Source organism: Anopheles funestus, chromosome 2RL (assembly GCF_943734845.2).
Source record: "Anopheles funestus chromosome 2RL, idAnoFuneDA-416_04, whole genome shotgun sequence".
Lineage (NCBI taxonomy): Eukaryota > Metazoa > Arthropoda > Insecta > Diptera > Culicidae > Anopheles > Anopheles funestus.
The window spans coordinates 63,864,004-63,882,009 of NC_064598.1; the positions used below are offsets into that span (position 1 = coordinate 63,864,004).

At 38.9% G+C, this 18,006-nt stretch overlaps 1 protein-coding gene across 10 annotated transcripts in view; it reads left to right on the forward strand.

Moving 5' to 3' along the window:
• The window catches only part of LOC125766116 (probable G-protein coupled receptor 158), a 58,207-nt gene that overhangs the window by 31,749 nt on the left and 8,452 nt on the right, over positions 1 to 18,006 (forward strand). For 6 of the 10 annotated variants that reach the window (XM_049431780.1, XM_049431775.1, XM_049431776.1 and 3 more), the window contains 6 exons: positions 1,703 to 1,942; positions 2,039 to 2,213; positions 2,310 to 2,378; positions 9,729 to 10,157; positions 10,377 to 10,571; positions 17,699 to 17,883. In XM_049431780.1, the coding sequence (XP_049287737.1) occupies positions 1,703 to 1,942; positions 2,039 to 2,213; positions 2,310 to 2,378; positions 9,729 to 10,157; positions 10,377 to 10,571; positions 17,699 to 17,883 (1,293 nt within the window). Of the gene's footprint in view, positions 1 to 1,702; positions 1,943 to 2,038; positions 2,214 to 2,309; positions 2,379 to 9,728; positions 10,158 to 10,376; positions 10,572 to 17,691; positions 17,884 to 18,006 lie in introns of those variants that run through there. The other 4 variants (XM_049431782.1, XM_049431781.1, XM_049431785.1 and 1 more) reach the window with 3 other exon arrangements.

Here is an 18,006-nt window from a genome sequence, read left to right on the forward strand (position 1 = left end):
CAAGATCTGCTTTAGGCTATTTGTTATAAGATAGCAGCAAGATAGTCATGAGAACACGCGCGAAACATAATTAGTTTTTTGGGGCCGTCGTTTACGTAAAGCACTTGTTCCGAATTCCGAAAAATTATTCAACCGGAGCGAGCGCTAACAATCTTATTTGATTCAATTAGCAAACAAGCCGGCGGAAAGCTAATGGAAATCTATCGTTCTTTTTCTTTATTTCTTAACTATTTGGATTAGCACCAATGCTCTTTGTTGGCAAAAAATCGCTACAAATGAGTGTCAAAATGTTTCACCCCGTACAATTCTACCGCCCCCATTGATCTAACGTAATCGCAAAAACAAGCCCAAATACTAAAAAGTGTCCTGCCTGTTTCTGCGAATACGGGTGCTTTCTTCTTCTCGAAAACTAGATTCATTCCCGGAAAGGATAGCGAGAATAAATTAAATGCAACATCACAACGGCTAGCAGAGCCGAACGCCCCAAAGCCAGCCTTGAAGCGTTGTAATGGCTCAGGCTAGTCCAAGTTTTCAGTTTGGCCTTATTTAGGTTTTTTTTCTCTTATACACCGGGTTTCTCTCGCAAAACAACCCCGAGGAGTTAATTAACATTATTTCATCACTACCTCCGGATCGTTCTTATGAGACTCGTTCACAAGAACAAAGGCGAGTGTTTCCATCAGAAATACTAAACTGAGCTGTATATAAAAAGGTCGTGTCTACCGCTCTCAGTCTTGTTAATTCTATGTCGAAAACAATTTGACTAAATTTGGATTTTTAATTTTTTTAAATAAAACTTCTACAGTAATTTCGTAATATTAACCTTTTGTAACTGTTTGTAATATGAGAACTAACCACAATTTTTCGTATTAGTGGACCGTTACTCATTCGTAGAAAGTTGTTTTACATTCGCATTATTGCAAACCATAGATAAGAAAATGTTAATTATGAAACTGTCTCAGACAGGAAAATTGAACATAACCCTTCGTAAAAAAAGCTCACGATTCCAAACTTGTAATCTAGCATCTATCGTGATGTGTTAACGAACAAGTTGAGTCCTGGTGCTTTATTTTCTTTCTTTTTTCCGTTTGCTTTTGTGGTCACTTTATAAACTGCTTTTTGGCTGAATGGCGAATGACTTTATGACGAATACAAAGGCCTTCGGATTTGTGGATAATATTTCTTTACCAGCAGTTAAGCTGAAAAGCTTCCCCTCGCGAAAATCATCCATCTGTTTTAACTTTAATCCTAAACTAGCATTGCTGGTTAAAAAAATGTTTTGTGTTAACATTTTTATGCACTTTTAATTTATGAACTACAAAAATATTTTAGTAACGTACTTGAACATAACATGGATATCCACTAGTAAGCGCCAATAAGCGGAAAGAACTCATATTGAACCGAACTGCAACTTCGATGTGCGAAAGCATGATCTTGTTAGCATTCGATCAAAAACAGTAAAAGTCATCGACCAAATCTCATCTGAACCTAAAGCCTCAGGGGCGGCAAAATGCTTTAGAGAATAAATTTAACAAGCCCAGTATAAAGCAAAAATGACCTCAAGGAAGTTACGCAAAGAAAATGGGCAATGAGAATCCATAGTTGTAATTAACTTTTTTTTAACATTTCCTTGCGGCTTCATACCAAAACTCCGACGTTTAATTACAAACCACCATTTCGTCTTCTCATTACCTTCTGGCAGAATCGTTGCTTCGGCATTTATCGCCGCGGACGTGGATCAGTGCAACGATGCGTTGGAATCGATTTTTGGCCGCCGTCATGTTTGCGATCGTGAGTCCACCTTTTGCCTGCTGTCGGAGCTGGACGCTTCCAAACCTCGGGGCAAATATACGTGCGTCTGCCGACCTGGCTACTACATTCCCAACGAATCGATACAGGGTTTCTCGTCCGAGAAGAGCGAAGGCAACATTACAAACTTTAGGTAAGATACAGTGAACCGAACCGTTCGATGCTGGAAGCAAAACAAAAAAAACACACACACTACACGATCCATTTCATTCTTCATCAACTATTGCAGCTGCATTCCGTGCCCAAGTGCATGCGAGTGTGATTCGGCCGGCAGCTGCAGCAGCCCGGACGAAGACTTCAGCACCGAAACACTCATGAAAGCGACGATCGGTGCTATCTTAGGAGCTTGTATGCTTTGTTGTTTAGTGTTAGCGTTAATTGTGTTCCGTCAGCGGAAGTGCAAGGTAAGCGAAGGTTTCGGGACGAGAAAAACGGAACATGGCCATCGGACCAAATAGCCATAATTGATTGTTTCTTGTTCTTTTCTTTGTACTATGTAGACCATTGCCACCGGGATGTGGACTATTTTAGAAACAATTTTATTCGGCATTTTACTTCTATATTTAGCGGTAAGTAATTTTTATTCTTTAATTTCTTTATAAAAAACAGACCACAAGAATGTTTAAGCTTACGAGAAGATGTAAAGTACAGCAATGTACAATTTATTTAATTCCGTTTTCCTAGAAAATCAAAGCAAAAAATTAATTTACTGCCCTTCGAAACCAAGCAGGATAATTTCTCATCGACAAAATTAATTAGCGGATTAACAATTTAACCGGAAACTAAACGATATGCGCCATCTGTGACCAAGCTACGCGGGCCAAAAAAGGGACATCACTGTGCTTAATAATTCAGTCAGCGTATTAACCGGCCAGCAACAAATTGTGTGAAAAAATTATACGAAAATGAAACTGTCATCAATATTATTCACCCATGGTCCCGTTGCACCGTTGCTCTATACGTCGAAAAGAATTAATTTAAAATCCTTCACTTTCACAACATACCCTTGCTTTAGTGCCCTTTCTACCTTCCGGTGAGCCCAATCTATTAGGCGAAAAATTTAACAAGACTGGAAAGGATTATGTAGGCCACGATAAAGCGAACCATCATCAAAAATTTAGTCACTATCGTACTCTCTGTTATGACCTGAAACGTGTAAGAAACCCGAGCGAAGGAAACGACGTAGCGCATTTAAAAAAACGGCCATTTTTTCTTCGTTTCTACCGGAAACCGAACCGAACTCGTTATGCCCCATTGCTTGGGTTTATAAATAGAGAAGGACCTACCGATGGTAACCGGTGGTGCGGGAAAAGTTTTAACCGACCCGATAACAAACGTGACATTGCACCGAATTTTACTCTTCCTTTTTTTAGGTTACTATATTACCTTTGCCAGTTTCCGTGAACAGAAAAGTAGAAGAAAATTTCCCACATCTAAAACAAGAAACAATCCAGAAACGAGCCGCACATCACACTCGCTCTATCGTGGTCACGTGACTCGGTAACGCAAGCTCCCAGCACCCGTTATTGTTCGACAACAATTTTAATCAAAAGTTTCCAGTCATCATTAAAGTTGCAAAATATGCTCGACAATCGAAACGACCAAGTGAGGCACTTCAATCTCGTAGGTTTTTTGTTTTTTTTGTTGTTTCCACCCAGTACAATGTGTTTTTTCCCCACCATATTTTCCCATTTGCTGTCTTCTTCAACAAACGGTTGTTAAAGGATGTGTAGGTTAGGGAACGGCATTTTGTCATGTTATTTAATAACGCCACGAATGAGTGTGTGATGCTGGAAAACTAGTTTATCATAAGACATTACCATCAGCCATGGACACAACATAATTATTAACAGTCAGCGCGACAGCATTCGACGCTTGAAGCGTTATGGTTGAATTACTAATGATGAAATTTATAATACAGGACGTTTTTGTTCAACCGTGGCGCTGGGTACACCTTGTCGTTACGCATATTATCTTGTGGTATATCACAGTGTAATTGTAGGTGTGATGGAGAGATGAAGGAAAAAATTAATTAGCATTCCAAAAAGTCCGCTTCGGATATAGTTGAAGAGCCAGTTAAACAGCTTGCTGGTACGTGTGAATGAGCAACAGTTTTTAAATCAATATTTGTAGAACTTACTGTTATGCTTGTAACTAGTAAATCCACATTGTTTCTATGGACATTACATTCTATTGTTTGTTTGTCATATTAAATAAACTCTGCTCTATAGGGTCCTAATATCACTTATCAAATATGTTTTAAAATGTTAGTAAATTGCAAAGATGTACTTACAAAAAGAAGTTAAAATAGGTAGCAAAAATATTTGCGTCATTAATAGTGCACTCTAGTAGAAGGGCTGAAATTCAAAAAAATATATATTTTAATACTCACATAGGGTAACTGCTCCTGTTTTCAGCAGCTTAGTGCAGCTGTTTTGAAAATAAACGAAAAGACACCTATTATTTGTAATACTTCGTTATTGCGGTTGATAAACTTTCGTAGTGTCTTTCTGCATACTAATTTTTGTGATTCTAATGCGTTTTATGTTCAATGTTCATTAAAATGTAAACGTTGTTTTTGCCGTTTTCGTCAGGCTGTGTTCCTATTTTCGGCAGCGCAAACATTTTAAATGACTGAAATGATTACAAAATTTAATTTTAAACACCCTTTTACTATTATTTTGATAATCTTGTTACTTAAAAGTGGTTAAAACTGTAATTTTATGCTGACTGTTTCGGCAATCTTGCTGGCAGATTTAGACGTTTTTATGTTTTTAATTATGAACAACAACGCTATGTCCTTGTATGGAAAATCCCTCAGCTTTTTACTGCAAAATATCATCTTTCAGCATGTACCCTTTTCCGGAAATTTTTAAATTAAAAAATAAATTATTTATTTAATTACAAAAAATGCATAACTTTTAGAACAATTTATTAAAACACTGGTTCCTTACTGCCAGTGCCTGCTGAATTATCGACTGACAGCAAATTGGACGAAAATTGCACTCTATTAACATTCTAAAAATCTTGCGATATCTCAATAAATATTGATATAAATGCAGCAAAACTTCGTATTTGGAAAATATTTATTGGTTTTACGTTTTAAAATAGCTTTTTGCCTAATTTTATAACGCATTTGTGTATAATTTGGCTTTAATTACACACCTGCCGAAAGCTGGAGCAGTTACCCTTTTCAAACATTTTAATTTAAAACCAGAAAATTGTATGCATCTAGATATGAGATATGGTTTTTGATGTAAACTAGTACATAGTCGGTTGAAACGAAAGCTCAAGCTGTTGATCACAAGCATCTACTAATACGGTTGCACTTTTCGTGTGCAAATTTATGTGACCATACACTTGTCGAACACAAATTAAAATACTTCACTGCACTTGTCATATGGTAGAGAAATGTTTTGTCTAATTGATGGTGATCCAACATGCCAGTCAATAACATAAAACCAACTTCAAAGCACTTGCAACAGATGCGAACGTACAACACTTGTACTACACACACCAGCTTACACAACGCAAACAGATAACTTATTATAACAAGCTCCATTCTGGCCAAGCCTTACCAAACACGGGCACTGCAACGGTACACTATTAACCAATATGTACCACAAATAAGCACCCTTAATTGAATGGTACAATTTATTGATTCCACACTAATATTGACGGTTTCAATTGATAGTCAGCTGGAATCAACCATCCTTTTGCGTTTTCTTTCGATGTGTTGCATTTGAAAATAATTCACCAGCTACGAGAGAGCGATGCAACGGCAAGGTGTGATGAAAATTAATTTATGGCATGATGATTAACATATCGATTCAATAAACCGCAGCTAATCAGCGAGCTGGAAAATGTTAACGATTGACATTCACGTTGATTAAGGGTTTACAGATACTGGAATTACCACAACGGTCGTTTGCACCACAGAAACATTTGGCATTTCAATGATTAATTAACGTTTCATTCTACTAGAAGGTACACGAATCAAATGCTTTGCATATGTGTAATTCTAGTTCTATTCCAATAATGCGCATATCCCATTACCAATCTATACGACAATTAGACATGTCTAGTTGTGTTTGTCATAGATAACTCATAGCAAATCCTTCGGAAAACTTCAATGTGTCAGTAATGCTTAATTTTACCAAGAAAACCTTGTTTAATACTGCAATGGAAGGTATTCCATTGTCGGCAGTCCCTCATACCAACAAGCGCGCTAAAAATACAAAAATCCAGCAGTAAACCATATCTCACATCTCTTGCTGGTTTCACCACGTTGAATCCTGGCCACATATCTCATCTGCCTTCATTTTTTTTGTCTTGCCATTTCCAACGAACATATTTCATTTTTCGTTTCTCCTATAATCGAAACTCAGTTCATCATAAATCGACTATCGAAATACATCTATCTCGAATGAAATCCATCCGCAAATTGAGGCTTTTCCTTTCGCCGCTTGCCATTCCACCATTATGCTCGACGAACTCAACCATAGTGGCATGACTTGCCGCTTCCGTGCATCAGTTACAAGGGCAGCATCATGCGTCTTGCCCATCTTCTCGTATTCTGCACAATGGAGAAAGAAAAACTGACCACGATGAATGCCACATCGCCAACTATCCAGTCTGGCCGTGGTCGTTTTATCAACATTTTCAAGAAGTTATCATTTTATTTTCTTATTTTTTTCTCCCCCCACAAGCGATAACAATTCTCTAAAGAGTGGAACTAAAAACGCCACCATGCAAGCGATAGGGCAAGATGTATACACACAACATGAGGCTTCACAATCAGTTGTGATATGGCAAGGGAAAGGCAAACATTCGGAGCCAAAAATAGAAGAAATAGCTACGAAAACATAATTTGAACGGAATGTCAATAAATTTTAGTCGGCTATCTTGTGCCCGCACGGTAGATTTACTTTTATCTGAGAAGCGGCACACGTACAAAGGAGAAATGTTGACTTTGCACACTTTTGTCATCTCGCTTCTCGTTCAAACCGATTTGCCATTGAATGTATTGCGAAAAAATGGATTGGAAAATATGCTTTCTAGCAGAAGGGAATGTGAATGTGGTTTTGTTACTTCCATTCTAACAAATCAATAATCTATCCATAGACCATTCTACATTTTGGATTAATATTCGATCGAAGTTCAGTGGAATCAATTTAGCATGCTGATGGAATCGGTATCGAGAAATCACTTTATGACACTTAGCACGAAGCTTATAATAAACCTTTCAATTCTTTTGCACCAATGACCAGCACCTTTAACGGGTTGTTATGCAATTTTGTGCGAATTGGCATTTAAATATAATTGAAATACTTGAAGAAACTTGCAAACTTCGGATAAGCTTTTTTTCTGGATTTGGATTTGTTTGTTGAATTGAATTTCATATCTATCTTTTGTTTTGTTTGCTTTTATTTTTTAAGAAAAAATACGGTTTTATGGTTTTAAAAATCACAGTACGATTGTTTCTGTATTCGTTGCAATAAACACCTGAATTCAATAACTGAAGGCATAATCTTTTTTTATACAGTGCTACCAGTTTTTAGGGCCGAATCCCAAATTTCTTGATTTTTGGTTGAACAAAATATTTAAAAACAATAAAACATGCACCAGAAAAAATAACAATAAATTAAATGTACGTTTTTAACGATTTTTTGGTGGTGCGCCCATACAAACTGGAAGGCCAAAATAACAATAAAACACGCACGATAAAATTCTTGAAAAATGTGATAAATTCTTCTTTTTTAATAACAAACAAAATTCCCACACTGGTCAATAACGTATCTTTTGAAGAAATATCAAAATTCAAGAAATTTTGGGTGCGCCCATAGAAACTGGTAGCACTGTATATCCAGGGATCAAACAGATTCATATAAACCGTACAAAATGCTTAATGTCACTTCAGGGAATCTTTACCAACTTACAATTTCCACAACCCATATCACCTTGGGGCGACCGTATTCGTTTGTGGCCGTAAACGGATTCATTTTACAATTGATTTTCCCTGTGCGAAACCAGTGCAACGCCACTAAAATTGCATTGATCCATCGACCGGGGAGATAGGCAGGCAGCAAAATGTATTACATAGCGAGAAGAAAGAAGAAAAAAATCCATTAAAAGCACCAACGAAAGGCGATAATGATGTCACTCGACGGCAAACGTAGCGATGCGCTGACAGTGATGAACGTAGGTAGGATTTTATAGGACTAACCGCTAACAAGAAATTTTCCAGCAAAAAAAAAAAACAAAAAAAGCCGTCAACGACGAGGAACGCACAAATCATCCTTCCTACTGTACCAACCAGTCAGACATACCGGACTGATGATGGCGGGTTGTTTTTTTTTTCTTTGCATCCACTATTTGCAACCTTCGCACTAACTACATTTCATTTTATTGCTTCCCATGCGAAATGATTTATGGTGCGATGTGTAGTCACGGCCTAGCCTGGCAGTATAGTATTTTTCCAGCTGGGACCGAGCTGACATAGTTATGCATTTCCGTTTGCCATCATTGCTACCCAGTGTGCTACCGAAGTTTCGATTATCTTACGAGTAGGCTTGTCGTTATAGCAAAACGCTGTCAGTCTAAGACTGGCTGCAACCGTATGACGATGGATGGTGCCGCCGTTTATCGTTTCCTATATCTCATACCGCAAAGCATAAAACATTTATCAACCACACTGCCGTTTCATGAACGAATTAAAGCGGCAATCAAAGTGGAGATAACAACTGAACAAGTGTAAATACCACGTTTTTATAATGAAATATTCAGGCAGGAAAAAATTTATAATCAGTAGAGTAAAGGAAAACTACATCTCAAGAAAAGGAAGAGTACATTTCATGCTTGAAAATTAATCCTTTTTTGTACCAAAAAAAAATTTTAATCTAAAATTTTATTTATAATAATGTGGAAATATTTATGCTTTCATTATTCAAAAGTGTTGTACGGCACTAATAATTAACTTCGCCGTAATTTGTAAAATGCCGATCAGAGAGAAAAGCTCCGGCTGTCGTACGAGGAGGGAAACCTTCGCATTCATCATTTCGTTTCGTTTTAGTACTTCATAATAAATCGCGCCCATCTAGTCCCACACAGCATGATCTTCTCACCATGAATATTTAAGTATCCGCGATGTGGTATTGCGAAATATTAATACTGAAGATGGCATGCGACTTTGTTAACTTCATTGCATACCAGTTTTGATGGTTGATGGAGTATGCGGAAGCGACGATAGTTTACCATGACAGGACCGATACGTAATCCCTCTCGGATCGTTCCTCCTTAGCTAGAACTGACTACTGAGCTACTCGATAAAAATAAGTCTATTAAGCCAGATATTGTAGGAATGGCTTAATAGGTCGTTATGCAAAGAAGAACCCACTTTCCTAGCTTTCGTAACATTCCTATTCCTAACGATGACAAATTGCTGATTGAGTAGAGGTCACTCCAAGTGCTTTTGAATACACATCTTTCGTTTATAAAGGATCTTTATCATGCTTTGCCTTTTTGCATGCAACTCTAAAACTTTGGGATATCAATAAGGCTCATTCATAACTAAGGTATCATAGCCTGATCCACAGATGTAACCGAAATATAATTACTTTTGCTAGTTTTTTTTGAAAAACTTAATCTTAGTAAACTTAAAAGTGGTAAAAATAAATGTGGTAAAACTTCCAGTGAAAATCACATTGTTTGGTACAAAATTACAAAAACAAATCAAACCAGTATCAGCACGCAACTTATATATGTATACTACAGATAATTTGTATAGCAAAGCAATTAAGTACATTATATATTTCTAACACTACACGATTTAAATCAAATTTATATTGCTCTACAACTACAGTGTATTAATACTAAACGTTACACATTGTTGCTCTACACTCGCACTCTCTTCGGTACAGGTTGCTCTACACTTCCTGCAGGCATCAACAGTGCGGTGCCTGCTGGAACCGTGGTGCCGTGAGCTGGGGTTCATCATTTGCTACGGTGCGATCGTGCTCAAGCTGTACCGTCACCTGGTGGAGTTCCGCACCAGAAAAGCTCATCGATGGGTTGTGAGAGATCTCGATCTGCTGCGCTACTTGTGCGCGATGATCGTCGCGGTGCTATGCTATCTGGCCGCATTTACTGCGACCAGTCTTGACTTTCTGCAGTACAGCGAACTGGTTTGGCAGATGGACCAACCACAGTCAATGGACGCGGAGCAGGTTGCGTCCAATATGTGCCGCCCACTACGCTGGGATTACGTGACGGAGGCCGGCGAGCTATTGATACTGGGCTTCGGACTACAGTTGGCCATCGCTAGCCGTAATGCTAATACACAATTTCGGGTAAGTTATTTGATGCCACTAGGAACAGAGAAACGCACCACGCATCTCAAAGAGTCTCAACAATATATCTCAAATAGGTTATTCAATTCTTGTGTTTTTATTCAACATTTTATTACATTTTAAGACATGAATTTCATCTTCTTTGTAATAAATTTAACTTTCACGTGCTAAGCGAGACACTAATATTTCCCCGTTTTCTTATCTATTCGCATTTGCCAGGAGCGACAATTCTTAGTAGCATCCATACTGATCGAGTTCCTCGTCTCGTCCACATTCTACATACTACGCTTCTGGTATTTGGAGGAATTCAATCCGTCTACACTATTCTTAGCCCTGTTCGTGCGCTCGCAGCTGACCAACACCGTGACGTTGGGCTTGATATTTCTCCCCAAGCTATGGTACCAGCACAAACAGGTAAATGTCAGCGGGTCAACTCCCTGTCCTTCATCCTCTTTCGCACAATATTGTGCATCCTGATCCTGCTACCCTGATCCTCTCCCTTCCAGTCCGCAATCCACTTTGAAGGATTTTTTTTTCAATCCAACAACGAAACAAAAAAAAGACAAAATGGTTATTTACCATTCAACATTTTGTAAGCATCTTTTCATTCTCTCCCATTGGAACACACGTTAACGTTTTGGTACTTCAATGAAATTTTCCAAATCAAATCGAACGGCTACCGTACATGGCACACGATTAGATACTGCTCTTTACAACAATCATGGTCATTAGTTTCAATTCGTAAATTCAAAAAAACAAAACAACATCCATATATCCACCCTAACCATATCCTCATCACATCCATCTTGCTGCTATGCCCCTCACTTATGCTATCAAAAAAAAAGAAACACCACATAAATAAAATAGTCAAGGGAACAAATCTGCGCTCGCACGCTCCGTGTATTTTTCGTTAGCCAAATTTGTTGTTCAATATGTTTGTCCCATCTTTGCGTGCCTTGTTTCTTTCGTGCATCAATGTGCGGCCTATGTGCGCCTGTAGCAGTGTTTCTGTAAATATGTCTCACACGCTCAACATACTATGCAAAACATACGTACACCACCATTAGTCACACACACTATCGCAATACTACTACAAACAGCTTTTTCCGTTCTACGTTTTTCCATTGTTTTCCATCACTAAAAGTTTGAAAAAAACAGTCCAATGGTAATTACTTTCAATACACTTTCTCTACTGTGGTTGTGTTTTGTCCACAGACAAAAAAAAACATCATAAAAATCATAAAAAATGGGAAAAACATCTTCCTTCATCATTCTCAGCTTGTTTGCTTCCAACAATACAGAACTAATCTTATGGCGGGTTTTTCTTTCATAAAATCTACCTTCTGCACACTCCATCTAGGATACCTAATTATTTCGATATTAGCCCAAGCAAAATCGTTGGCATAATGAAACGAGCTTTCCCGACCAGTCTTACTTCCGACTGGGCAAAGCGTTATGTCATCGAAATATACTTTCGTTCGGGAAAGTACGAGAAAAGTAATAATAATGATAGCCTCAGACCGATGCCTGGAAGGGCATCATATTTTCCAGCTTAAGCAAAGATAAGATGCCGGCGTTAATTCTTCCGTACCTTCTGTACACTGGTGTGCTTTTTCTTCTAACATTTCTCTTTCGCAACTGTGTTTTATTTGGTTCTCGGTGATCTTTTTCGCTTTCATTACTCGCGCAATGATTTGGCAATTTTTACTCCCTTTTTAGCTGACACTTTTTATAAACTTCTTTCGCATAAAGTGCCCACTTTACCGCCAACTTACTACCTGATTTTCTTACCAAATGTGCCACTTACTTTACAGACAAAAACCTTCCGCATTTTAAAAAAGAGGGGCACCCTACTTGGTTTTTGTATTATGTGTGTTCTACTCGACCGGTGAACTGGTTCCGACGGGACACCATCTGTAATGGGGTGGGCTGTTTTGGGGGGGGAGGATTAAGCTAGCGGACTGCCTTCTTATCTCGTCATCATCACACGCTTCCTTTTGCCATCTGTCAACCATTCTCTAAGCTAACCATGGGCTTGTCAACCATGGTACCCGGGTGGTTTGAATGAAAAACAAATTGAACCACTTATTTACAAAATCTTCCCGTACTTTACACCCCACGCCAATGTACAGACACCATCCGGATGTTTTTCTTTTTTTTTTTTTGCTTTGCGGCAAAAGAAAGATGGCGCCAACGACAGGCGGCATCACCACCGGGTCGGTTGTTTACTGAAACGATGTCAAAGGCAGGATGTTGTTTTTGATTCATCGTTATCAAGATAGCGTAGGTCGGTGGAAAATAAACTTACACCCAGAGAATGAATCTTGCGCTGTAACCTGCTGCTAAAAGCAATAGCACACCAGCGCCTTATAACCGTTATGGCTTCGAATCGAATCTTAAAGCTGTGCCGTCACCGTCTCATTACGCTGTGTGAACGATGGAACGACGCTAGGACCAAAAACGTGAACAATCGTAAAACTTTTTGTGTGCGTTTTTTTTTGCACTTTTTTCACCTCCTATTGCTACATTTTGTTTGCCAATTACTAAACATACTCCAGCCAAGTACCGTCGACGATGCGAGCAGCGCTAATGTTGACAAACACAAAGCTCAAAGTGTGTTCCGCGAACAGCTTCCCGCATAGCGTTTGGCGCAATTGAGCGAAATTGATTGCGTGTTTATTCGACTGAAACAATCTAAACGCAACTCGCGGCCTTCATTCTAACGGCTGGATGACACACACACATACACTGCCGCGAGTAAATGTAAACACATACGGTTGTCTGTCTCGTGCCTTCGGATGAATCATCCGATCCCGCGACTTGGAACAGATTCAGGTTAAAGGTGTTTGATTTTAATTATGGCACTCATACATCTTAACGTCCACATCACTTTAGCGTGTAAAATAGCCCACTTGAATGCTGGTAACATTTAAACCCCTGCTTAAACAAGAAGTGATGATATACTGCGGTTAAGTGTATTGCCCTTTGATGTTAAACATATCATTTTCATCCATAGGCAGCCTAATAATTGTAACATTAATGTTTGGATCGATCTATTCTATTCCCCCATGATTATTAGTTTGTGCATAGAAGGGAATTTAATCTATAACAGTTTCTCAGAAGATCACATTAAGCACATGGTCTAAAGCACCGCGTGCTTTTGATTTGATTCTAGTGTTTGAGGTTCTCCGTATGCCAACAACAGTCTCTCTGCCTAACTGACATGGGAAACAAATTCCCTAAGCTCATAATAGTCACTAAAACCACGGTAGGTTGTTAAGCTATTTCAAAAGAAGCAGCATATGTATTTTCACACTTAGTTAGTGAAACATTTATGCATAAAGTTGTAACTGATCTAAATTTTCGCTTTACACAATTAAAGTTTAATGTCATAAAACTGAATTTTAAATGAAAAAAATAATCAAAAATGGCAGCCGTCCATTCTGTAGGTGTCCGTATTTGTGTTTTGGGGCACTGTAAATCCATCTTTCTGAATCGAACATGTAACATTGACATCAACAATAAATTGTGTAGTTTATTCTATCGCTTAGAACGATTCAAACCCAAAGATTCTTGCGGTATACATAAAATGTCGTCACAAATATCAGCACACTCTTCTAAACTCTCAAAGTCACTCAAAAAAATAAAGTCCCGAGAGTACCCACTTGGTATAGAGTGTTGCAACAAACTTTGGGTGTTTGGGAAAAATAAAAAACAAGTTTTTGCGGATCGATATTTATCCAACGCCTTGTTCCACCTCACACCAACAGTCCAAAACTTGCTCAATAGGTTGACTTACTGCTGATGAAATTGTATCGAATCAGTGGGAAAAAGTAAAACGGTACCAATTTTCTACTGCACACTTGCACTTGTTTTATCTGTGTAAAAAGTGTGGATAAATAGAACAAAAAAAGCAAACAAACAAACAAACAACGATAACATTTGCAACTCCACTCCGTAGCGGGGAACACTCGCGAGACGGAACTTCGTCTCGAAAGCAAGGCGACCCGTAACCAGTATGAACCGTGCTCAACCGGAAACGGAAGTTTTGCTTATGTTGCTTATGTCCGAAAAAAAATACTACTTCAATGTCCCCAAAGTAACATTACATTACACAGTAGGAACTGCGACAAGCATGGTTCGCAGTGACAGCACGATGGTCCGGATCTTTCAAAGTCTCCAAATTACGAAATTACATTCTACAAGCCAACCACTCCAATCTGTGAGTGTTACTGTCTTATGGTTCGGTGCACACCACCAACGGAAGCACGCTTAGTTGCAGCACTTCTGATGCACCGTCGCTAGCCTTCCCAAGGACGATATACACGAGACGTGGTACGAGCAAAATTGGATCTTTATTATCCGCTTGCTTCATCGCCCGCGCGATCCATCGCCTCTAGGGGACGATAATCCAGGATAAATGTGTAATTTAACACTTTACACATACCCTTCCCAGCGTCCTTTCGGGTTTTGCCAGTTACAATTCCAGCTCGGTCTAGTTGGGCGTCTGCCCGAAAGTTCGTCGCAAGCTGCAAAACCCGAATTCGGTCCCAGAACACATCCATGTCGACCAAAAACTTCCCAACACACACACACAGTTAACCCACGTACCACGCACAACTTGCCGACCAACGACACTCGTCTTCTGTGTCGATTTTCCGCCAGTTCGAGCAAGCATCCTTTTTGGAACCGGTTGGTTCCGGTCCGCGGCCATCCGAATGCGTCTCATGTATGTATGTGTGTGTGTGTGTGTGTGTGTGTAGCAGAAGTTAAACAGGAAAACCCTTGCCCAAGTATCTCCGGGCTTATTAAATTACATAAATCATGAGAGGAAAATTCAATCGAAAGGACATCTCTCATCGTTTTGCGCTTTTGCCGCACCGCTAAAAGGAAGCTGCCGACACGGTGACTCTAGCAAACAGCACCGAATTCCGTGCAAGATATCATTCCGAAAAACGGAAGTAGCAAAATCCAGCCACAAGCAACGCTGGCGCAGGCGATGGAATCAAAAGAAGCAGAGGGAAAAAAAACTTTGAGCCACGATTTTGGATGGTGGAATGGGTGGAAAAAAAAGTTTGTCCTACGAATCCTAATCAAATTTTCATGACAATAAACTTTGTACTGGTGCTGTTGCTGCTGCTGCTTCTTTAAACGGATGCTACCGAGAAGTTTGTCACGTAACAACCATTGCCCGGACACGAAAGCTTGTTGCACGGGGTGAAAAAGTAGAAATGAAAAGTATCTGTAAAACATGAACGAGATGCAGACACGGTAACTTCTTCCCCTTTGTGTATGTGTGTGTGTGCATGTATGTATGTATGTACGAACTTTGTCTAGGCAAGTGTCACCTGGCACCAATTTTGAAGCATATTGAAGGATCTCGTTAAACCTTCAACGTACCTCTGCTGCCCACTTTGCACCCTCGGCATCGGTTATAGATCACTTTTGGATAATGAAAGAGTTTCAAAGTGTACGTTAGAAGGTGCGACGTGCTTCGGTAAGAATTTTATTATTTCTCATATCACATGCTTGCCGAACGCTAGTTACGCCAACACGATGTGCGGAAGACAGTTAGAATGTGCCAAGTAGTGAGTAGTAGAAAGACTGTACAGGCGGGTGGAAAATTTGTAATGGAAAACATTTCCCACGCGGCTGTTGCATGTGGTGTAAAGCGTGGTGTAAATAAAAAGAGCTTACAAACACTGATTATGAACACAATATTGGTGGAATAAAATTTTATGCCGCCGCGTAGTAAAAATCATCCCAAAAAAGATTAAACCTTTTTATTACTTTATTACTTTATATTACTTATAATTGAAAGAATTTTTAATCATTTAATCCACCAAACAATTGTTTTTCAACTCACATTCGATGATCGTGTAATTAAATATTTTAGTTAGGTGGTTACCTTGTTAGGTTGTAATGCAAGTAATAATGGTAGAACAATTAATTTACGATGCGATAAGTACTTTTTTTATAAAATACTTTATCAAAAGATAAGAAAGAGAAATAAACTTATGTACTAGCTTACTATAGAAATAGGTAAAACAAAAAATAAAAGGAAAAAACAAAAACATAGGTTACAATGAACATGTAAAGACTTCTTCATAATACTCGATAAGATACTGTACATAAGCTTTCTTTTAGAAAAGCTACATTAAAAATGCACATATCATTTAACATACAACTACTTTACAAATTTGTACGAGTGTTTATTATATCATAATTATTACCGCTCTTAGCACGCTAAAATAATACAAACAATTTGAGGTTTTCCATCGTTACTTATGTCTAACTCAGAAGGTAAATGGCTCGAACCCCTATTTAAAGACCACATTTCTACAGAGAAATATCTCGTCTAATTCCTGTAGTTAAATGGATATAAGAAAATGGATCTTATACATAAGAACATAAAAAACATAAGAAAATGGATCTTTTTATTATACAGATTTATTATCATCGAGTATCATCCAGTATCGTTTCATTCAAAAGCATGTGTTCTTACAATCGCACCCCGTTCATCCTCAATTCTTTCGTACATGGACACAAAACAAACACTTACACTAACATCACATCTAACAATTTGTATAAGAATGGACCTAGCCTCCTCTCTATCTCTCTCTCTCTCTCTCAATCTCACTAGCCCATTTTGTATATTTGCCTCTTCATCTATCAGAATCAATATCTATCGACCTGTCGAATAATGCAACCACATTTGTCTACCGAAACTGTACAAAGTGCCTCCAATATTAGCACAACGTATTGGAATCCATTTTTGCGTTCACATAAGTCATTGTATGTTTGCTGTTCGGTGTACTTTCGATGTGTGTTCCTACTATTCTGTGCTAATCCCAACAAAACGGTTAACAGTCAACAGCGAAGCTAAATTGGTACAATTCGAAAAGCCATGAAACCAAAATAGACATTGAAATGGGAAACCACAACTATTAGCGAACTTATCGTTTTTTTTTTTGGGCGAACTGAAACCCATTGGTCAAATTTAAACTGTCTGGTTGCAAATTGCACGTGCACTCTTACAGGGAGCGAATGCTAGATGGTGGTGTATGTGTGAGGCTCCTTGGAAGAGAATAGACGAACCCCATTTATCGCATTTGTTTGTCGATTCTTCGTCTAACCATCGCTGTTTATACTATGTTGTCATCTGTTTCCGGTTTGTCTAGCAACGTACACATTGCATCGCTGTTATATCCTACCGTTTCTTTTTCCTTTGGATTAGGATCCTTCCTTCCTTCTCTGTCTCTTTCTCTCTTTCCTGTCTATCTCTCTCTCTCTTTCTCAAACACATACTCTCTTTACCTGGTTCTATTTCCTGTTGGGTTATTGGTGTTGTTCGTTGTGTTCCTTTGTTTGTTTCCGAGTAGCTTTCTTAGTTCCTGGTTATATTCTATTCCGGCTCTCGGTTTCATTATTTCCGTACGCCGGGAGGATCCTATACCTTCCTCCTGTTGCGTACGTCTATGTGTGTGTGTGTGTGTTTTTTGGATGTTCCGTGTGTGTTGTTGCATCGTCATAGCTTGCAGGTTCGTTCCCTTGCCCATGACGTATCATTCCGCTTACCTGTGGATGCTTTCAAGGGTGCACATGAGAGTACACACCATGGCGGGGCACTCGGCACGTACGCTGGCATCTGTATGGGTGACCCGGAGGTTGGCGACGTCACAATATCGGAGATGAGTCCCGAGGACATCAGAGCCGAGCTGAAAAGGTAAGAGCTGGTGCGGGCGCCAGAGCGCCATCGAGTGATCGGTTTCGCACTTTAAATTTATTTCCATCTTCTAACGGTAGCGTTATATTTCTTTTTTCCCCTTTCTATTCTCTTTCCCTATCG